The sequence below is a fragment of the Papaver somniferum genome, chromosome 3 (assembly GCF_003573695.1).
Source record: "Papaver somniferum cultivar HN1 chromosome 3, ASM357369v1, whole genome shotgun sequence".
NCBI lineage: Eukaryota > Viridiplantae > Streptophyta > Magnoliopsida > Ranunculales > Papaveraceae > Papaver > Papaver somniferum.
Window position 1 is genome coordinate 135,726,833 of NC_039360.1, and position 23,592 is coordinate 135,750,424.

A 23,592-nucleotide genomic window follows, 5' to 3' on the forward strand; every position below is an offset into this window, starting at 1 on the left:
CATAACACGGGTTGGTGATTGACCCCCAGTTTACCAGGATTAACGTCATGACACCGGTTGGGGATTGAGCTCTATTAGTTCTTTTGGATTTCTATATATGGTCCATGAGATTTTGCCTAAATAACTAGAGATGTAATATAGTGGAGTCATGATGTTTCTTTGGAGTAAAAGGAAAATTCTTGCCTAAGTAAATGATATTAAAATACTCTGTGATTATGTATCTGTTGTTGGTTGTTGAGATGCTTAAACCCCAAATTGTTCTCATCTATACTCATCTATAGTTTGTAAAGTGCAAAATCAATTTACTTGAAAATACGACTTACAAACATCGGCAAATAGTGGGATCCTACATACTGATTCGACATGGCCTGGTGTTAATTTTAGAACTATGAAATATATTCGTAGTTACAAGGGAAATCTAAGATTTCTTGACTATATTTTCAGTTTGCCTCATGATATTTCAGATGAAAAACAATTGAACTATTTTCCGTCATTAGATATATCTAATCTCCTAGCAAATTGACTCACTGATTCAACATCACCAAGGCTATAACAATTCACAGTATTGGGTGAAAAGCTTACATGTTGATGGTACTGAATGGTCAAAGAAGTTGATAGAGTATAGCTATGTGTTTTTATCTTATTGTTGACAAATTTTGGTTCTTATGTTAATTTAGATCAATGAATTTGGATGTGCTCTTTTTTATCCAACATATGGAAGGATTTTTGGCTGCAAGATTGATGAGAAAATGAACAAAGAAACTGATAAGTGTGTAATAGAGCAAATATTTTGCATTAGGTTGAGAATAATTTACCTACTTGGAAAACAAATTAGCATATATTTTTTTGAGAAGTACGAGGAAAATTTATGCGCAACATCGTCCAAGGAGATAGTTATTTGTTAAACTAGCCCAACTGTCTCTGATCTATTTAAACTTTTCTAGAAAATGTAGGTGTTTTGATCATGCAGTGTTCGAGCAAGGTGCATCAACCAACATTGTTGGTGGATCATGCAGTGTTCAAGCAAGGTGCATCAGCCGACATTGTTGGTGGACCAATAGAAAACAAACCCACGAAGAGGGTCATCCGGTTATGTTGCTATTTTTCTTCATTTCTTGGCAATGTAGTTCAAGTGGGTTGGCGTTGTTTCTGAGTACCACCACACCGTATTAAAATTTATGTATGAAAATAAACTTACTATACTTAAAGGAATAAAAGTTTAATTTTTCTCAAGCTGTTATCAGATTTGCCCCTCATTTGGCGGTTAATCTATGAAAGTGAAAGTTTTGTGCATTTGCGCTCCATGTATTTTTATATTATCTATTTATCTTTTTTGGTTAGTATATGAGATTTTGATGTTTTTTTTCTTTTTAGGCAATAATAGAATTATTAATTGTACAACAAGAAACACAAATAAACAGCGTCGCTGATTAATCCAACCAAAAAGAAATTATCACACAATGAGAAAAATTACACACAAATATAAAAATATGGAATTTGATATCTAGGCTTCAAGGATTATAATCAAATTCAGGTTTAAGTTGTGCCAATTTTGAATTAAATGAATTTCATTGTAATTACTTAAGGACGAGAATTAATTTTAGGCTTAAGTTGTGACAAATTTTGATTAAATGGATTTCATTACAATTATTAAACTATTAGATGGTATTTATGCCTCAATTATACTTGTGTAGTTTATAATTTAAGATTTGTTCTCATGTTAATTTAGACCAGACCCAAACAATTTAAAAGAAATTTGGTGTTTTAAATTCTTATTTCTTTGATGGTGCGGGATGGACAATGGTGAACATATTGGTAATTGATCAACCAACGATGTTTGAAAATCCTTTCCGGCTTGACTACATTTCAAATAAAATTTTAGGTTGTTGCAATATGTCAAAGGTGTACATAATAGACGTATATAGAATTCATACTTTCGCTTTGTGCAAATCATTTTAAACTATACATATAGCATTCTTTCTCAAAATATAGTTTCAGGTATCCATTAAAAATAATCAGACTAATCAAGATTTTTGTTGCAGCTGTTTAACTGCATTTGGGTAACGGGCGCGGGGCGAAGCCCCGCCACACAAAATGACAGTTCCTACCAGTCCCGGTGCACAACACGGATTACACACTAGTTGCGTGACTAATTGTGGAAGATATGTGTGAAATTGGGGCTTCATATCCACTGCTAGTGTAGCATTATTTACAAAAGTGAGGGCATTTACGGAAGCCAGATAATTAATGAATATTAATTTTAAAAAAATACATAAAATAAAAAACAGAAAAGTTGTTTGGTCAAATCTGGTTTTTGACGGTTAACGTCGAATTCAGGTACCAATCCTCTTTTTTTTTGATAGACAAAGCCGATTTAATTAACTAGAAGTTGGAATTACAAGGCTTAAGATAGGAAAGGATTTCCTTCTTAATTTGTCCAAAATCTGCATCTTAACAGAATTTTCTAAACAATCTGATGAAAATTTCTTGATGCAAAAAATCCTACCTTCGTTTGCTAACTTGTCTACTGAAAAGAGTAAATTCCTACTTCTAAATTTAAACCAGACATTACTAAAGCAGTAAAAAATTCTTTGCATTTCTTGATATTGTTTAGCTCTCTCCAATGAGGTTGATAAGTATTATCTCCATTGATCGTTGACACAAGGTTTTTGCAGTCGTTTATGAACTCGCAGGAGTTAATCTTCTCTTCTAATATCCACTTGAGAGCTTGAAGAAATGACTTTGCTTCAGCATCTAAGGCACTGCTGTCCAGCTGGAGCATGCTCTGATTGCTCTGTAGTTCCATGTAGCATCAAAAAGTGATATAGCATATCCGATGGTGTTATTATTTTCTTTAAAGGAAGCATCAAAACAAACAGTCCAATCATAATGTCTTGAATCATCAGAATCTAAGCAATCATCATGGTTTATGATTCTAAGAACTGGCTTATTTTTAGGAATGCTCGTATATTCCTTTAGAATCTTATTAATTAAGACTAAAGGATCAGGCTTAACATAATTGAAAACAACATCATTTCTGAAATTCCAAATACCAACAATTTTAGTAATATCTTTTCTAATATCATTATCATACATGCATATATAAAACCAATGTTTGATATCATTGGTATGTCTTATTTTTGTGATGTCGGGAAAAGAAAGTGAAGACCAAATGCATTTTGAAAAATTTAGGGTGCATAGGAACCGAGCCGGACCGATAGACCGTCCCGAAACCAATGAAACCGTGCCTATTTTTGTCCCGAATCGACGAAGGGGATAAAGGTACCGGTCCAAAAATTGAGAACCGACCTCTAGGGGGTACAGGTACACGGTCCTATGCATGTCCCATACCATACCGTCCCGTTTGTACCGAGTAATAAGGACCATTGGATTTAAGGGTTTAATCTGTGGTGGTATATATAGAAAAATTAGGTCAGAGTATTTCGTTTTCTTTTTCTTCCTTCTTCTTTGCAGCGCCTATCCCTCTCTCTCTCTCTGAAGGAACACAGTTCCTCGGTTTGATTTAGATTTAGTGAACATGAATTGTAATACTCATAAAAGGCCACTCCTTCTCCTTCAGTTTTCTCAAATCGACAGCTTAGTACATTCGATACAGTGGGTGGCTCCTTTGAATGGTTTCATTTGATTGTTCTGTATTTGGTGCAGTGGGTGGTTACTTTCAGCAACAAAGCTTGTGAATCCATTATTTTCCTGTACTCTCCCATGTCTAATTGATCTTACCATTTTCCGGAAATGAAGCCAGTCATGTAGTACCCAAAACTCTACAAATAGAACATTATCATTATCATCTTAGTTAGTGGAAAATCTGGAATGTTTTCCTGCTAAGTGTTTATACTAATTACTTCTGATGTTATTTTATTGGTCTTGCTTGAATGTTGTTTATTCTGATTTCAAACTTGTGTGAATACATTCAGTTCTGAAATTTTCTTAATTGACATTGAGGACCGAGACTAGTACCAGAACCGTCCCTGGTACTGCACTGGTCCCGAATGGTACCGGAACCGAGGTACAGGGTACAGGTACCGGTCCAAAAAATTGGAACCCAGGATAGGGAGGTACAGGTACTCGGTCTCGACAAGAACCGAGCTGAACCGTACCGTGTGCACCCTTATGAAAAACTGCAATTCAGAAATAAATGACATTCATCTTCTAATTGACTATCATTACATAGGCAACAACAAGGATAAGCATTCTTTTTATACTTATAAGTTTCTTTTTATAGAGCTAAGACATTAGAAACCATTTTCCAGCAAAAAAGTTTAATTCTGGGAGGACAATCTATCTTCCACAGAGATTTCCAGAAAAGTCTCTCACTGCAACTAGTTATTAGTATTAGAAATCACATGATAAGAAGATTAGTTGTGCATTCTCAGAATTAGTATGCTTCCATCTAATCCTATCAGGCATTTTAGTATCTAAAGTTATAGACTTAATTTTATTATGCGGAGAAGGGTGAATATATTTGTTAATCACAGAGTCATCCCAGTTTCCATGACCATCAGTGAGTTGGTTAACAATAGAAGGTAAGTTATTGTCAACTATTTTAGGAACAATGTAGACATCCTGTTTAGACAACCAATGATCAGACCAAATACTGATCTTCGAACCACTATTAACCTGCCAGTCACAGTTAGAATTAATAATATTCGGACATTTTTTAATGCTTCTCCAAATCCATGAGAGATTATATTTCCAAAGGATATCATAGGGTTAGATTTAAGGAAGTATTTATGTTTTAAAATTATAACCCACGGTTGATTAGGATTGTTTAACAATCTCCAGGCTAACCTAGTTAACATAAAAAGATTTTGTTTATGTGGATTTCTAATTCCCAAACCTCTAGATTCAAGACTAGTACATATACTAACCCCAAGATTTAGTATAGATTTCATTGGCAGCATCTTTTTTATTCCACCAAAGTTCACGCTGAATTTATCAAAATTGTCAAGCACGGTCTTTGGGAAAGAAATGCATTGCATTTGATAGCTGGGATAAGCACTTAGAGCAGACTTTATAATGACAGTTCTGTCAGCCTATGACATAGGTTTAGCCTTCCAACCCCGAAGAGCAGCATAACACTTGCTAAGCAAAGGTTCAAAACTATTAGTTTTATTTCTATAAAAAAATAAAGGAGTTCCTAGATACTTATCATTTTTTGAGATTTGTCTAACCTTAAGGATCCTACTTATTATTTTAAAGTGTTTATTATGAATCTTAGGAAATAAATAGACACCAAATTTCTGTAGATTTATCACCTGACCAGAAATATCACCAAATAATCCAATAACATCTATCAAATTTCTAGCTTCAGGAATCCCAACCTTAGAAAACAAAAAACAATCGTCAGCAAAGAAAAGGTGTAAAACATATGGCGCAGTTTTAAAATTTTTTATTCCAACAATTTTATTATCAGATTCAGCTTTAAAAAGAAGTCTAGATAAAAACTCCATACATATTATGAACAGATAGGGAGATAAGGGATTTCCCTGTCTGAGCCCCCTATCAACTTCAAAATTTTGACCAGGTATTCCATTAAGAAGAACAAAAAATGAAGTACTGGTCATGCATTGCATTATAAGATGAACCCAACCATTATTTAAACCGAAAGCAGACAAAGTCTTTTCCAAAAATTTCCATTCAATACGATCAAAAGCTTTCGAAAGATCTATCTTTAAAGCAAAATGACCATTTTTGTTTTTTGAAGTTTTCATAGTATGAAGTATTTCATGCGCAATAATGATGTTGTCAGTAATTTGACGACCAGGAATGAAAGCGGATTGGTTTTGCGAAATCATTTTGTTTAATAGAGGTTTAAGCCTATTCACTAGTATCTTAGAAATTAATTTGTATAAAGTGTTACTTAAACTTATAGGTCTAAAATCATTTGGATTGGAAGGATTTTGAACTTTAGGAATCAAAGTGATATAAGATTTAACTTTGCATGCATTTGTTTGGTTTTGAAAAACTCTTGAACAAGGTTCACAATCTCACCAGCAAAAATATCCCACTGGGTTTTAAAGAATCCAGGTGGATAACCATCTGGACCTGGTGCACCCCACTGGTTTATACAAAATAAAGTACTTTTTATTTCATCAATCTCAAGAATTCTAGTAAGAACACTATTGTCTTCATCAGTGATAACATGTTCAATAAGATCATGAATAATGCTTTTATGCATGATTTTATTAGATGTTCCAATATCCTTAAAGTGTTTCGTTAACATATTAATTATTTGTTGAGGATCTTCTGTCCACAGACCAGAGGAGTCTCTAAGAGTATGAATATGGTTAATTCTCCTTCTATTTGAAGCAGTCTGATAAAAATATGCATTGTTTCCATCATAATTTTTTAGGAATTTATCTTTAGCTAACTGGTTCCAGTAGTCCTTTTCTCTATCATACCAAGCATCAAGTTGGTCTTGTAATTGTTTCATTTCAACTGAAGGTAAGGGTTCAATATGGTGAAGATCAGCGATTTTCATGTTAATATCACTAATGTTTTGGAAAATATTTCCAAAACTTTTTTGTTCCATATAGATAAATCATAAGAAATATTTCTCAATTTAAGAGTAATAGGATTCTTAGTGTTATGAGACCCCATTTATCCTTAATAAAATCGGTAAAATTATCGTGACTTAGCCAAGATCTAATAATCCTAAAAGGTCTAGACTTCTTTAGTTTTTTTAAAGAAATAGTATCTAATAAGATAGGAGTATGATCATCCAACTCTGACCAAATGTTTAACTATGGCATCATGGAAAATTGTAGTCCAACCCATAGAGGCTAAAACTCTATCAACTCTTTCCTTAATATTTTCCTGACCTTATCTGTTATTTGACCAAGTAAAGGGAATGCCTTGATATCTAAGATCAATAAGACCTAGGTTTTGAATAGTATTACAAATAAATTTATTAGCTTTTGAATAGTTATCATTTCCCATTTTTTTTCATCACCATGCATGATAAAGTTAAGGTCTCCTATAATAATCCAAAGGAAGATGTTAGTCTCACTAAAATTGTTAATAACATTCCATTGATCATATTTTTCATTAGCACTACCATACATGCAGACTAAGTTCCAAAAGTTTCCAAAGTTATCATTAATACTAAACATGCAAATATTGTGTTTAAAATCAGTGCATTTAACTTTCAAATTATTATGCCAAGCAATGAGCATTCCACCCTTTAAGCCAATTCTAGGGACCAAAAACCAATCAGAAAACTTAAATCTTCTAGCCAGCTTTTCCACTCTATCATTATCAGTTTTTGTTTCTGACAAAAATATCATGTTGGGGTTAAATTGTTTTATAAGATAGCTCAAATGATTTCTAGTCATAGGGGGGGACAATTCTTTGCACATTCCATGCTAATAATTTCATTATGTTAAGGAGTAGATTAGACAAATATAAAACTAGGAAAAAAAAAAGAAATCAGAACAGAAAAAATAGTAACTTAGGCTTATAAAACTACGCAAAGTAATAATCACAAACAGGGTAGTGTATGATTCAACTAGATTTCTCGTCAAGTAAGAATAAAAACTGACCTGATTGGTTATGATATCCAGAGTAATTGCAGCTGTATCCTTAGCACTAGTAGTAGATTCCTGGCTTTGGTCTTTGTTGATCTCCTCCATATTCTCCTTTTGAGCATCAGAGTTAGAACTTTCACCCATCTCCCTTGGCTTTCCGGCAATATAGTCATCTAATATATCACCCCAAACCCATTTGCTCTTTCCAGCTTCTTTGTCATCATTTTTCACTGCTTCAGCCAGTTTAACCAGAGCATCATTTATGTCTCTATGTAGTGACTCCAAATTCAGATGATCTTCTCTAACATCCTCATCTCTCCTTCTTTTAACACATCTCTCCCCTTCAGTAGGACCAGTCATGGTATCAACATAAACTTGATCAGGAACAAGAGAGTTAGGAGGGTCTCTGTTGATTTATGCTTCCCTCACTTCAGCATTAATTATCTCCACCACATTAGCTTGAACATTATCTTCCATATCTCATCTCTATTCCTAGGTTTATCTACCTGAATAACTTGATTGTTCACATCTTCTTCTTCATTGAAAGGATCAACACCCTGAAGAGAGAGCACATGTTCATTCATCCATGCAAGATTTTCCACAATTCCACAATATTGCTCACTATGATTGAAGACATAATAGTTTCTACAAGTTGCTGATGGAAACCCCAAGTAAAAAATTGCAATCTTCACCACTTCCCCATCTTCCAAAGTAATTTTGACCTTTCTGCATATTGGGAGATTAACATCCACTCTAACTCTTGCTTTAACCATCCCAGTTCTACCTCTGTTGAAAACCTTAATCACTTCACCATCCTGAGAAGCTATCATATAAGGTATATTATCTCTATGTAAATCAGCCCTTAGTTTAAATTCAACATAGAACATCTCAAACTGAAATATGACATTTTGAACATTCATATGGAACTCCCATGGCATCAGAATCATAAGATAGCCTTGAACAAAATGTGGTCTTCCTCTTAAAATTCTCTGATATACTTCTCTATTTTGAAGCCTGAATATGAAAACATTCCTCCTATTGGTGTTTATGATAACTACTTCATGATCATTTCCCCATAAAGATATAATGTAGTAATTCAGAACTCCTCTTGTTACTACTACATTCTCTCTACATATGCAACCAATAAGATTGAATGATTCCACTACTTTTCCTTTTCTCTCTAGAGTGACATGCTTAGTAGTTTTTTGAGATATTGAGCATTGTTTTGCTAATTGGGAAGAAAGCTTATTCACAGTTGAACTTGAGCTTGCCATTTGAGAAATACAGTGAGGAAAACAAATGTTGTAGTTGTGATTATAGTTGCTCTTGTTATGTATCTCCTTAAAGAAATTTTTAGAATAATAGGAATGCGATTTATATAGGAGACTGCAGGAAACTTCAGGAAAAATACTAATTTGCCAAGTGTTAATCATGCATAGATTTTGATTTAAAATTACATTGTGTGTAGAACTGTACTTGGACTGGTTGAGAAGAATATGCTTGTTCAAAGTAATGATTATTACTTGGAAAGCAAGAGTAAGACCAAGTAACGAAATTGATGTTTTCATGGAGTGGAACTTAACTTGTACAGATAGCAAAACAATTGTGGAGAGGTTCTTGATTTCAACACCCGCGTGATAACCCACTGCTCTTCTCAATGACCAAAAATATGCAACCGCCGCCAAAGTGCAGAGCAAAAACCCTAGCACCTACCAATCAGGATTGGAAAGCGAGAAGGGATAAATCCTGTAACAGGAGAAAAAAAAATAAGATGATTAGGGATGTGGATTAAAATATCATTCAGATTTTTTAAGATTAAAGAAATTGATTTTTTTTTTTGAATTTTCTAACAAAAAACTGATCCACTAAGAGATAAAAAACTGATTAAGAATTGTTTAGAGGCATCATAGAAGTAAAAAACTAGATTCTTATTGGAAGTATTGCAGAAAAGAGTAATCAGATTTGGGGAAGATCAATAGAGAGAAGAACAACTTTTCTTATAAGAAAATAGGGAAATCATTAGATTTAGCTTTAAAACATCATAAAATCGAGAAAGAAAAAGATGTAGGAATACTAAGTGTAAAGGAAACAAGATCTGAGAAAAAGATTTAGATTTGCATCGATTTTAAAATTAAAAACTAGAGATTTAAATCGAGAAAAAACTGACTTAGGGAAACTGATTTGATCGCCGAGTCGGCTTTCATACTGGACTTTTCAGGTACCACTCAATAGTTTAAATGTTGGGTACCAAAGCATTGTGCTGGTCATTTGCTGAATACCAAACATTAAATATCAGGATGAACAATGTCTATTTCGATGTGAAAATACTAGAACCACCCTACTATATGGGTTCAATATTTAGAATCCCCACAAAGTGGATCCTCCACTATCAACTCCATACTTTCATATTTTGATATTTCCAGGCCCAATACTTTCATTTTAGGGCTTCATAATGAAAATGTTTTTTTTCGCTATGACAACTTTACCCTTTTCTATTTAAACAAGAATAAAAAATCAGTAGATATTTTCATTTGTAATTTTTCTTTCTCTCTCGTCTGTGGAGAAACCATTTCTAGGGTTTTCTGAGATTCATTTTCCACCTTGCGAATTGATTTGATTCAATGGAGATTTCGTAAAAATCATTCATCGTTGACGGAGAAGATATCAGAGAAGATTCATTCACATGATTCATCATCATCGTCTTCATCTGATTCTAATAATGAAAAGGAAGTTAAACATCAGTCAGTACCTAAATCTTCATCAACAAAAGGTGTTCATTCTGCTATTAATCGCCTCTTGGGAAGGAAGAAACCTGTTAATCATGTCTTTGGTGGTGGAAAGCGTAAGAATCTCACTACTGATTTTTTGTAGATTTGTTTGGTAGTTTGGTGGTTGATCTAGGTGTTTTGAGGTTGAATTTTGAGCTTGAAGTTCTAGATTTGGTTTGATTTTGTTTGGATTTGAAATAATTTCGGATCTGGTTTTAGTGGACTTAGTTGCATGTTATTGGAGGTGGATAATAATTTGTTTTACTGTTAATTTCATGATCGATGCACTTGATTGGGGTTTGTATGTAAAGTTGATGTCAATTCCTAGATGTTTAGTTTGTTTTGCTTGTCTGTGATCTTATCGAGGTTTGAGTGGCTGTGATTTCTGTGTTTTTGTATAATTTGGAAACTTTACTCGAAGTAAGTTTTCCGTTTTAATTTTCATTTGATTTTTCGTTTTAGTTGACATGATTTCTCCTTAGTTTTCATTTCAAACCGATCAATCTGTTGAAAATTTGCAGGAAGGTCTAGCTGTGATTGATGATGGTCACAGAGATTGTAAGCGCATGTATTGGTTTGCTTGTGTATCAGTTTGTGCCTCTGCATAGGCACGTTTTTGTTCATGTCCGAGGATATACTAACTGAATGTGTAACTGCTAGTTACACTATCTGATTGGATGTGTAACTTCCGATTACACGTGCCTTATGCATGTGTAACTTCCGGTTACACAAGTCGTATTACACATTTATTTAAGTTCTTATTGCAACTGATCTCTTAATTGTAATTTATTCACTTAGTTCCTGCAAATAGTAAAGCAGTTTATTTGCTAGTTGTGCATTTTTTTCCTTTTTAAGTTGCATTGTTATTGTGATCCGACCATAAAAACAACTTTTTCGTAGTGTGATTGCAATTCAAGAGATTTCATTTAACAAGAAGAGCAGATACTTCATTTTAATCTGATATTATGGTACCTTTTTGTCTTATTACTTTGTAAGACAACTATATGCAGAACAAACTTGTGAAACTTGTATGCGTCTTTCTTCAGATCCTGATTCGGTATAACATAATTAACGGTGAGTTACCTTATGTATTTAAAACTTTTTTTTAGCTCTGACATGTATGATTTATTGCACTGGGAATCTAGGATCAACTATTGTTCTTATAATATCAGATAACGTGTCTTTGAACCTTGTTAGTATGATGCTTTGATGGAATTTTTTGCTAGTAAGATGCATTTTTAACTCTTGTGGTTCCAGGTATATGAAACCCATGGCCGTTTAGCTCTGGAAGCTGAGGACTTTCCGGAGTTTAATCAGGTTGGCTACTGATTTGCTGTAAGTTATCTGACCTTTATTGGATGTGTAACTATTAGTTACACATGCTAATTAGATGGGTAACTTCTAGGTACACAAGCTAAATGGATGTGTATCTATAAGTTACAATACATGAAGTCATTTATTTTATAGATACACATCGCTAGGTACACAGTCCCATGAAATAATGCATATTTTTGTTGTTTTTTCCCAGATTCGGCACGTTTTGGTGGTAGAGGTGGTGGTATAGGAACAGGTTTGTATGAGGATTTGAAACCAGTGGTGGTGTTCTGGTGGAATAGGTATTGAAACATGTATTCAACTTTCTCTTGCAAGCAAGTCATTATCTATACAAATCAGGCAATCAATTGAGTGATAAAATAAATGACTTCATGTATTGCAACTTATAGATACACATGCTAAATGGATGTGCAGGTACTAGTTACACATGCTAATAAATAGATGTGTATCTACTAGTTACACAAGCTAATTATATGTGTAACTTCTAGGTACACATGCTGATTGGATAGGATATAAAGTCTATGTTTCATCGTATGGATGCAATTTAAATTTTTGTTGAGTTGCTTTCTTCTTTTGAACTTGCCACATTGAAGTGCGTCAGTTTGCTATGAATTGCTAGTTTGAACTGTTCGTTCACTATAAATTATAAATTGCTGATTCAAATGTGAATTATGGTTTTCTTAACAGGATTTGTAGTGAGGACAAGCTTATGTCTTGGAGTCATTTCACAGCTGAAGGTGATGTTGAGTTCAATGATGTTCTTTTTGTTCCTCCAAAGGCTCCTCATGATCTGTGTGGGAGTTACTACACTGCCCAGGTACCTTAACTTTTTGATGGGTTTGATGTTTACATTTAGTGTTTTAATGAAGTCCGCTGTATTTAATTAGCTTGTATGCTTTCCGTAGTAATTAGGAAACATTTATAGCTCGTATTCAATTTAGATGTTTCGTAGTAGAACATGTGATATACACAAGTTATTTATATGTGTAACTTCTAATTACACTTGTTATATGCTTGTGTAACTTCTAATTACACAAGTAGGATGCATGTGTAACTCTGAATTACACTAGACATATGCATAAGTAACTTCTAATTACACATGCTAAAATGAACATACTTTGCAACCAAAAATTACACATGCTAGTTACACAAGCTAGTTGGATGTGTAACCGCTAGCTACACATGCTAGTTGGATGTGTAACTGCCAATTACACATGCTATTTCAGTGTGTTAAAGTTGAAAATATATTTGTCTCGTTTTCTGAAAAGTAGTATTGCTCTCTTACAGACAAGTTTAATGAGACTAATATTTTGGGTAAGGGTGGGCTTGGATGTGTTTATAGAGCTCATATTGATGATGACAATCTCATTGCATCTGTCAAGAGATTGAATTGCGAAAGGCAAGATGCATAAACTGAATTTAAGGTTTACTCAACTTCATTTATAGAGATCATTGCAAAGTTTTCTTTTTCATTTTTTGGTCATTCTGATGTTAGACTGAATTCGAATTACATAATGAAGTATATTCGTTGAGTAGTATTTGACATTCGACTATAATTTCCCTACTGGGTTATTGTATTTATGGCGAGACGAAGTTCATATTTTACCAATTGATGCATAATGGATCAATAGAAACTCACTTGCATGACATAACTATTACTTTTTGAACGTTTTATGTCAGACGTTACTGAAACTTGTAAAGGTTGACACTATTTTGATTGACATTACAGGACCTTCTCATGGATCGACTCTCACGTGGCACCTGCAAATGAAAATTTCTCTTGATACTGCAAGGTTATTCCAGCATGCCTCGATTTATATGTTGTTTCTTATTCTTCGGTTGCCCGGAAATGTTGAACCCTTAACTCGTAATTTTACCGCATAAATCAGTGGTTTGAAAATTATAACATTTGGTAATCATGCTTATGTTCTTGCCTTAATTTATTGAATTCCAATATGAATGTATAACTGTTAGTTAAACTAGTCAGATGTATGTGAAAGTGAATATGTTGTTCATTTAATCTTATAAAAACTGATTGCTTGTTGTTATATTTCAGGATTCCGGTAACTTCATAAAAGCTAATTGATTATATGTGATATCGGTCTCGCTGGAATTGGAGTTGATGTTGAATACACAAGTCAAATGCATGTGTCACTCTCAGTTACACTAGATAGATGCCTATGTAACTCTCAATTACACTAGACAGATGCGTGTGTAACTTCTAGTTACACATGCTAAAAAATTGATGTAAATAAATATTAAATTAATACATATATTTGTAATAATTTTGGGCTTAGTTTTAAATTTTATTTAATTAGTGGCTTAGTTTTAAATTTTATTTAATTATGGGCTTGACAATAAATAAAAGGGTATGAATGTCCTTTAATAACTTGGGACCTAGATTTAAATTTCTTTTAATTAAGGGCCTTATATTATGGGTTATCCATGGGTTGGGCCTGAACCTAATTTCCCCTTTGTTCAATTCTTTTTACAAATTTAAAGTTTAATTCTAATGAGAATTTTTTTTTTGTATTCTAATTTAATGTCTATCTCAGCTTGTTGCTCGGCTACCAACTAAAAACTCTGTAGTTTGAATCTTTTTTGTTTGTATAAACTTTCTAGATAAGAAATAGGGAAATGTATAAAACAGTCCCACTATTAAGATCCGATTTGTAAAATGGTCATACAGTTACAAACCATTTACACAACAGTCACACTTCCGTTAGTTAGGGTGTTAAGTCCGTAGGTCCCACAAAGTCAGAGTTAAATAGAGTAATGGATTTACCTTTATGTCCCCAACCTAACAAAATCAAATCTGTAACCATAGATCGTGCTGATGTTAAATCTCGAGGATAATTTCAACGGATAAGATTGGTCAAAAAAAATCAGATGATATAACAACTAGGGTTCTCATCTTCTTCTTCATTATTGTCCGCCGTTTCTCTCTCCATTTCTATTCTTTAATCTCTGCAACAATGGCGATTGAGTGAAGGAGAGATTTCTAGTGAGTTCTATCATCAACAGATGTTTCTAACAACACATAGTTTGTGTTTATGGTTTGGTTTAACTTTAATGGTGTTTTATGACAGTTAAAAGCTTAAACAAGTAACTGGTTATGGAAAACCCCATTTTTCTTACAAGAGAACGTCACGATGTTTGCAAACATAATGAGGTTGGTAATCAGAAACCCATACTGTGAATTTCGAATTATTTTCAAAAACCCTATTTTTTTGAATTCAGGGATTTTTATCATTAACCATAATTAGGAAAATTGTGGATTAATACTCCCTCCGTTCTTTTTTAATAGGCCAGTTTTGTTTTTAGCGAAATTTAAGGAAATTAAGAGAACTAATCATTGAAAGTGGTCCTCATGACACTTGTCAATAAAAGAAGTGAAGTGAAATGGTCCCCATGACACTTGTTAGCAAAAGAAGTAAAGTGAAGTGGTCCACATGACACTTGTCATCAAAAGAAGTTAAGAGAAAAGTGGTCCCAAAAAATTAAAATAACATTTGACTTTCCCAATTAGGAAACTGGCCTATTTTTTTGAAACTTTTATTTATAGAAACTAGCCTATTAAAAAAGAACGGAGGGAGTACTAAAGATTATCTGTTACAATTGATGGCTGTGTTAATAATTGATAGTGTAAATTGTATTTTGTTGTGTGTCTTTGCAGGAAGCATGTGAAGAATCCAGTTAGAAATTTTAGGTTGAAATCGTGCTACTAATAAGGTTATTTTTTTGATAATTTGGATGTGAACTGTGGTGATTTAGAGGTCTAGTTTCTGATACTGAAGAAATGGGTATTGAACTCTACAGAGAATTTGTGAAAAGTACTTTGGGGGTGAAAATTATTTTGATTAACTTGACAAGGTACATACTCAAGCTGCTGGCATTGATACAGTCAGGAAAGTGATGTTGCATCCGTTGTGTTTGATAGTGATGCCGCTGCCGTTGTATTTTGATACAGTCGGGAAACGTTTTTAAGAAAAGAGCTGATGGTAACTAAACACCAAACCCTCTCCAAATCTTCTTTTTTTGCCATGTATATAAATTTTCTAGAGTTTGATTTGATGTTTAGGTCTTGCGGGGTTGTTATTAAAATATGTCACTATGCTTAGGTCTGTGCGTGAAAGGATGGATTAGTGTTTCTGTACCAAATGATTTAGTTAGGGGTTTTGAACAAATGAATGACATTTTTTAGAGATTAAACTAGGGGCATGTATGTTGTTGTCTGTAATATAAATGGTTTTAACTGAAACCTATAGAAATGCAAAAATTGGTACTGTACGTCTTATTTCCTTCGTCTAATTGGAGTAGACAACTGAAACCTATAGAAATGCAAAAATTGGTATCGTACGTCTTATTTCCTTCGTCTAATTGGAGTAGACAGACTAGTTTATCACAGAAAGTCAAATGGATAAAAGAACACCATATGCATGAGGTGCGAGTTTGTATTCTAAATTTTTCTCAAGCTTAGGCAAATCTAATATTGTCTTTATTCGATTTCTCATGTTTAGGATGGAGTGCGCACATTTAACAACTTCCTACACGAAGGGCTAATCGAATATCTTGACGTTAATGAACAGAACAATGCATTGGTATGTCTATAACTGTAATATTTGCTAGGTTCTCCTTGAAAATGTTAATCCCAAGCTATCAGTAATGGCTTACTTTGGAAAAATTGTTGCTTAGATTGCTTTATATGAAGGGGAACCAAAAGAAGATATCACTCGTATAGAAATTGAAGCTTTCATGATCTTGGGTGTTTGTGCCGGGCTAATTCCATTTCCTCTCCACAATCTACACTTTTTGCCAGTCGATTTTAGCTTACATGTTCAATTTCTCAACAAAATGTTGTAATTAAATTCGATGGTTTTGTAGATGTTTGACGGTGGTAGAACCGTAGAAGTAGACCAAGCTGTTGTTGGTGCTGCTGTAGTGGTTTCGATGATGTTGATAGAGGTTCTTATGTTGATTTTGAAGATGTTGATGGAGGTGGATGTTTTTGCTGCGATGGTTTTGCAGATGCTATGGGAGGTGGAAATGGACCAAATGGCTGTTGCTGCTGCAGTGTCCATGGCGTTCAAAACACAAAAGGTTCGCCATTTCAGATCCAGGGTTTAGGTGCAGGTGGTGCCATATCTAACTGTGGTTACTTGAGTTATAAGGGAAGGGTATATATGTAAAAATTTGGAACCGTTTTTTTTTAAACTGTTAGATCGGATGGAAGATGGCTATTTTGTAATTGATATTGAAAAGTATGACTATTTTGTAACCCAATTACAAAAAATATGACCATCTTGTAAATGGCCCTAAGAAATATTAGATTCTAATTAATATTTATACTATATTTTAAACGGTTTTCTATATTTATTTGGGATTTAAATTAGGCATATTCAAAACTATTTTTTTATATATTTTTGGTAACACTGTAAAATTTTATAAAATTTTAGTTATTTTAGAATAATTAATTGGGGGATAAAATAAACTAATTAGGGATATGAATTACTAACCCCATCCAATGATATCCGTTAAAGGGTGTTTTTTGGGGGCTGAAATACTAAAATACCCTTCCATCTAAATTAAAATTTAAAATTAAAAGTCAAAATGAAACCCTAACAAGTTCTTAAAGATAGGTTAAATTGAATTGTTCTTGAGGAGGAGGAAGAAGAAAAAGTGGCTTTATTGAGAAGGTACATGATACCTAATCATATTTAAAGTGTTGCTGTTTTAAAACTTTGTTTGGGTTAGAATCATAAACTTTCAATCCACTCCCAACTTGTGTTTATGATGAATATCCTACTATTTTTTTGTTCCGGCGTAGTTTTTAGGATGAATACCATGCCGGTACTAGTGACGACATGGTTGTTTAGGATGAATACCATGCCGGTACTAGTGCCGGCATGATTTTTTATGATGAATACCATGCCGGTTCTAGTTCCGACATGGTTTTTTAGGATGAATACCATGACGATACTAGTTCTGACATGATTTTTTAATATGAATACCATGCCGGTACTTGCTATTTCAGACAAGTTTTCTGTATGTTTTTGTCCTCAAACCAGCACGGTATACTTGGGAATCAACCATGCCGGCACTACTACCGGCATGCTCGATAATGAACTTTCTATGCCGGTAGTGTACTTCCAATTTTCAAAATTGGGGGATATTGTGTACCGGCATGGTGAAAGTATGAATACCATGCCGGTTTGGTCACTGCCGGCATGATATTCATACTTTTACCATGCCGGCAATGAGTTTTTCAGGCGCAACAATGGCGAATTCAATGAAAAAAAATCAAATTTCAATATATTAATTCCTATATATGAGTAATTGGAACACTTATATGTTCAACTAGTTTACTTTCCTGGGTTGGTTCTTCATCTAAACCTTCATGATCATAAATATCTTGATTTGATGTTGTTGCATCAACAAATTCAATGATAATGATTTATTCTAATGATTATCAAACTAATCTATTAACTTAACTAATTATATTTAACCACTAAACATGATTAGTAAGGGGCAGATTAGGAATTAGATAAAATGCTTAGATAAGGGGTGATCCTGATTTGATATTTAAATCCAGTTTTTATCTTTTTCCTCTATCCCCCAATTAGTTTTTTTATCCCCAATTGCGCGTTCTTATTTTAGGTTATTTTCCAAAATAAGGTTTTTTTCCAGGGGAAGGCTTATTTTAGGTTAACGTGCCACATCATCTTTGATTTGAACCATTAGATATATAAAATCTAACGGATATTTTAATTTGTCAAAAAGGTTTGTCAAATCATTTTGTTACAGGATCCCCACCCTTAATATAATATACACTGATTTCTTTGAAATTAATAAGCCTAAAGTACTTCATTATTCTCGTTGTTCCCCACTATTACCGGTAATAGGAGGTTGTCAGGGTTAGGGTTTGTTAAAATCTTATAAAAGTCTGTGTAGGCATGTAAATAGCTTGGCCAGCCAATACAATATTTACAGCAGCATTGCACTACCACCTCACCCGTGGCCAACAATCATTGCTCAGCAACAACTTTGCGCTAGAAGCCAATCTGGGGACCAAAGGCAAAGGTTGGGTGGAAGAACAACAACACCAGTTCTGATACAACAACCTGTCAACTTTGAGGCTTTTTTGGAAATGCACACAAGGAAGGAGGATTTCACGTTGGCTTGTTATACAATGTGGAATATTTGGTTAGCAAGAAATACTAAGGTCTACAACAGCATAGTGCAAACACCGAAACAAATATTTCATATAGCCTTATTCCTCAGTCAGGAATACAAATGGGCAGTCCAACACAATTTTTGCAACCAACACGCTACACAACAGCAACAGCGGGATAGGTCGACAACGATTTGGGTTCAATGGAAGGCCCCACCAGAACCAATTGCACAAAATCAACCCTGGTGGAGCGTCCAAAATGAACAATCAAGGCGAACCAGAGATGGATGGAGCGGGTTGGATCTGCAGAAATGAACATGGTACAGTGATTATGGCTATGGCAGCACCACTTGGCAAAACGATAGCAATCGTGGCAGAGACATGGGCATTACTACTAGCTGTGAGGATGACGGCTCTCAAAGAATGGAACACCATCCAATTCGAAACGGACTCAACGGCGCTGTTAACACTTATCTCGAAGGACCCCTGTGAGGCACCTTGGATCATACGAACTTTGTTACAAGAAATACAACAACATCTCCGTTTACTATAGGCTTATGTGATAACACACATATAGGGAAGCGAATCAAGCGGCGGATGGACTTGCAGACTTTGCAGCAAAAAAAGCAATTACAACACGGGATTGGAATCAGTAACAGAACATCAACCCACATATGAGAGCACATTCATCCTGATTTTCTTAATGTAATTGTTATGAATGACTCGGTGGGGACTCGTTACCCAAGAGAAATTCCTGTTTATTAATAATGAAACTTCTTCTTTTCAAAAAAAAAAAAAAAAAATCTCCCGTTCTCTATTTTATTTTTTCATCTCCCGCTCTCTATTTATTTATTTTTCTGCTTTCTTCCTGAGAGAAGATGGATTTGGTTATGGTGTACGATTCACTTGGAGATTCATACATTATCCCAGAAGATAAGATAGTCAAAGGTTTAGATTTTAGTAAATTTGCTGATTGCCGTCACAAGTTTGATGAAGAGGAGACGATGAAAAACATAGATGTCGATCTATTCTTCGAATGTAGTCGGTTATTTGAGGAAGCATACTCAAAGAGGGAAGCACTTGCAGGAAAGACGGGAGACAAGGAATCTATAGCAGAAGAGAAGAAACGTAAGTCGGCTGATGAGAAGAATTTACCAAATAAAGAGACTTCTACAACTGATACGAAGAAGATTAAGATGAAGGAATGAATGCAATGGAAAGAAGCTTATTTTATCTAGGGTTTATAATTCCTTTAAAGAGAAAGTAGATCTATTGTGATGCTGCTTAATTTCCTTAACTCTGATATTTAATTTCTGTAATTTCCTTTTAACTCTGATGTGAATGAACGTCCTTATAAATTTCTAATTCTTGTCTCAATGTGTAATTTCTAGTAAGTTTTTTTCGAGGAATCGTCTCCAAAATCCAAACTTTTAGGTTTTGCTTTGCATACATACTACTTTCCATTCAACCTAGTGCGTCAATTCACAGGACTCAATTCTTTGTTACGCAATCGTTAGCAGTTGATGGACACCCTATTTTTTTTTTTTTTGAAGCATAATTCTTTTGTTGTTGTTGTCTTGTATAGTCAGAGATAGGAGAAAAATTGATTCCGTATGATTGCTACGGTATCCAGAATTTAAATTGGTTGTCGCATGATGCAGGTTACAGATTCTAGGAAGTTTATTAGTGGTGAGTTAATGTATCCACTGAAGGAAACATTTCTACCGTGAAGGAAATGAATTCTTACTTCATTTCAAACCCTTAATCAAATTCCAGACTGCTTCTGATTTTCTAAAGGTATGATTTTAATTATGAATACCCCAATTTTTTATATGATGCGTGTTCTATGGTTTACATCAATTTGAACCTTAAATGTTTGACAAAATGCATTCTTTCTCTTTTAATTAAACTTCTGTTGCTACTAAATTACAGTTACAGTTGATGGTCTCATAAGCGTATTCCACTCAGTCCATATACGTACAAGGAATACCAAGTTCAGCTATTTTCCACAGTACATTCATCTAGAGTGCACAAATTGTAAGAGTTGCAACAATCATCTCATAATTTGGTCATTAAGTATGTAGAAATCAGTATATATGCACACAAAAAAGCGATGAAGGTGAGCCATTAAGTACTGCTGTTGGCATTTAAATCATAATCATTTCATGATGTCCGTCCGTGTTTTATCAATTTTCCCAGAGAACCCAACTATCAATTCATATTCGCCATATCGGTTTTTGTGTTTGTCGATTTCCTGTCCGTGCCATTTCTAAATGTCGCCTAAGATAATACCATTATTGCATGTCTCACATGGATATAGATGATCAACTATATGTGGTTGTGTTTGATGGTTGATGCAGACGTAGTGGGCATTCTAGCATCTCTACCAAGTCTGCACTAAATGAATCGAGTCAATAGTCAACAATGCATGATGCGTGACTTTCCAGAACCTCAGGTTTCACTAAATTAAAAGCTCCATGTAATCCATATTGGATTGTTGGTTATTATTAACAGGACGTTTCTGCTTTCTTGACTCAGAGTTGTCCTCACAAGGTAGAATACTAGCCTTAGATGTTACAAAAATTCAGGGAAAGGGTAAGAATGCATTTGACAAGACATCCATTAATTTTGATTCAGGTATTTAGTTGTTAAACATCTCTATATATCCCATTACACATTTAAGTGCAATTTCCTCTTTTATAAAATCCCAAAGTTGCTTTAATTGCGGTGTTATAGGTCTGTCGTAATGGATATGTTTCTTTCTTTTTCATGATTCTTAGTAGACAAAAGAATGCAATTGAAGAGCATGTGGTTTCACATATCGGTAAACCCATCTTCCTGGCTTATAAATTTCTTTTGCAAGAAGTATACTTAGCACTTGAGATTATAACAAAACCCACCCATACATGTTAAAATGCTCTTAGTCTTGCATTTAAGGATCAAGGCATCAGTATTGGCTCTTTGTGGTTGTTAACTATGAACCAGTGATGATTGATGATAAAGCGGCTTTTTGTGTTTAGCGATATGGAGTTCAACCAAGCTTCAGGGAAGAGTAACCATAGTTACTACGGTGGTTACTACGGCTACGGTCAGTCGAGGTTGGCTCCAGTTACAACATGGGAGACGGACTACCAGGTGATACAGGATAAGTACAGGAAGAGTGGATACATGAAAGTTCCTGAGATTGTGTTTTGGAACCTTCGAGACTCTAGCTCAACTCCAGTGTTGGGTCAGCAAAAGGGCGTGGCTTTGGTTAGCGGGTTCTCGAAGAATTTGTTGAAACTTTTCCTTGAAGGTTCGGATTTAAGTGAATTTACACCAATTAGAGTGATGGAGAAGGCAATCGCTGGTGAGGGATACAACAAACTTGTTGTAGTCGACTGATTGATTCTTTATCCTCAGTTCAAGAACCTGACAAGCATGTCAATGATGCAAACTGTGCGCTGAGCGCTATTTATTGAATTTTTCTTATGTTTTTCTTTTTTAGATTTTTTAGATTTAACTTATACTGACTCGGGCTACATATGCTTAACAATTGAGTGACAGTCTAATAATATACTAGTTTTTTATTTTTATGCAATTCCAATGAAAGTTTTATGTGCTTTTCCAGAATATCAAAATTGTTTGTTTTTTTGTTTGTTTTTCATTGTGCAAGGAAAATATAAATGAATCCAACTCTTGAATTATCGCGGTTTTTTGTGATTGTAAAGTTATACAGTATGATCGATTGAACATTGTCCTTGTCACAGATTTGCTGCAGCACTAATTGATCTAGGGATGGATAACTTTATGCTCACGAAAAGAAAAAATCCTGTACAAAAAATATTGGGGTAATTTGCGTTACCTCCCCTGGCGAAGATCATAATTTGAGTTACCTCCCCTACAAAATAAATATTAGTAAAACCTCCTCTCGTCACTTTTTCCATCCAAACCCGGTTAGCTGAGTCAGCTGCTTCGTACAGCTGGACAATTTCTTACACGTGGATTTTATACTTTCCCATAATACCCTCTTGTATAAAGTAGACACCTAGACACGTGTTAGGCCAAGAATCATTGCAAACTTATGGTCGGATTTTCTGAGATTCGACCGTTCAACGGTCGAATTTGTGCGGTCACCATCAACGGTCATCTTCATGCTCCAGTTCTATATAAAGCAGATATGAAGAGAAAATTTTTTGCACCTCTCCTTAAATCCATTACCACAGACCTGCTCTTCTCAAACAAAACCAATCTCACCATCTGAAGTGCAGCCAAAATTATGGGTGATTCATCTTCAAACTCCACCGATGTAAGTAAAACCACCATTAGAGGAGGTAATACTAATTTTTATATTTACAATTAGGAGGTAAAACTAAAGAATTTTTCATGTCTTTGCAGTGTGTTGAACATCTGTGTAGGTGTCAAATTTGCAGGGGAACTACCCATTTAGCCATGAAATGCCCTTACCTCTATTCCAAATGTAGAAAATGTGATGGCTTGCGTAGAGTTTGGGAAGCAAACACTCAAGCCAACAAAGGAAGGAGATTCTTGAGATGCCAAAACCAACCAAAGTGTAATGAATTTGAGTGGTTGGATAAAGCTGCTGTAACAGAAATACCAATAACAGAAAAACAACAGTTAGGGGATGGGTGCTTCAAGTTTGGTAGTGATTCTCATTGGGTTTCACGATGCCCAGAAGCTTCACCTGCATCCAACAAAAAAATCACACCAATAGCTAGCCTTGATGGGTGTTTTCTCAAAGGGAAATATTCAATTGAAACACATGACATGA

The 23,592-nt window shown here is 34.5% G+C and overlaps 1 protein-coding gene and 1 long non-coding RNA gene across 3 annotated transcripts; both read left to right on the forward strand.

Moving 5' to 3' along the window:
* The first annotated feature begins 14,601 nt into the window (after positions 1 to 14,601).
* Positions 14,602 to 16,998, forward strand: LOC113361658 (DNA-directed RNA polymerase III subunit 2-like). 2 transcript variants are annotated; one of them, XR_003365255.1, is made up of 4 exons: positions 14,602 to 14,822; positions 15,327 to 15,651; positions 16,171 to 16,251; positions 16,346 to 16,998. XR_003365255.1 is itself a non-coding variant. In XM_026604830.1 (4 exons), exons 2-4 carry the CDS (start codon positions 15,649 to 15,651, stop codon positions 16,775 to 16,777), a joined length of 327 nt encoding a protein of 108 aa, XP_026460615.1. In that variant the 5' UTR covers positions 14,602 to 14,822; positions 15,327 to 15,648; the 3' UTR covers positions 16,778 to 16,998. The 2 variants fall into 2 exon arrangements, 1 of the variants encoding a protein (XP_026460615.1); XM_026604830.1 differs by having other exon boundaries at positions 16,535 to 16,998.
* Positions 16,999 to 19,564: 2,566 nt separating this feature from the next.
* On the forward strand, positions 19,565 to 22,401 carry LOC113357449. Its single transcript, XR_003363627.1, has 2 exons — positions 19,565 to 20,618; positions 20,754 to 22,401. It is a non-coding gene; the product is annotated as an uncharacterized LOC113357449 (long non-coding RNA).
* The last annotated feature ends 1,191 nt before the right edge of the window (positions 22,402 to 23,592 follow it).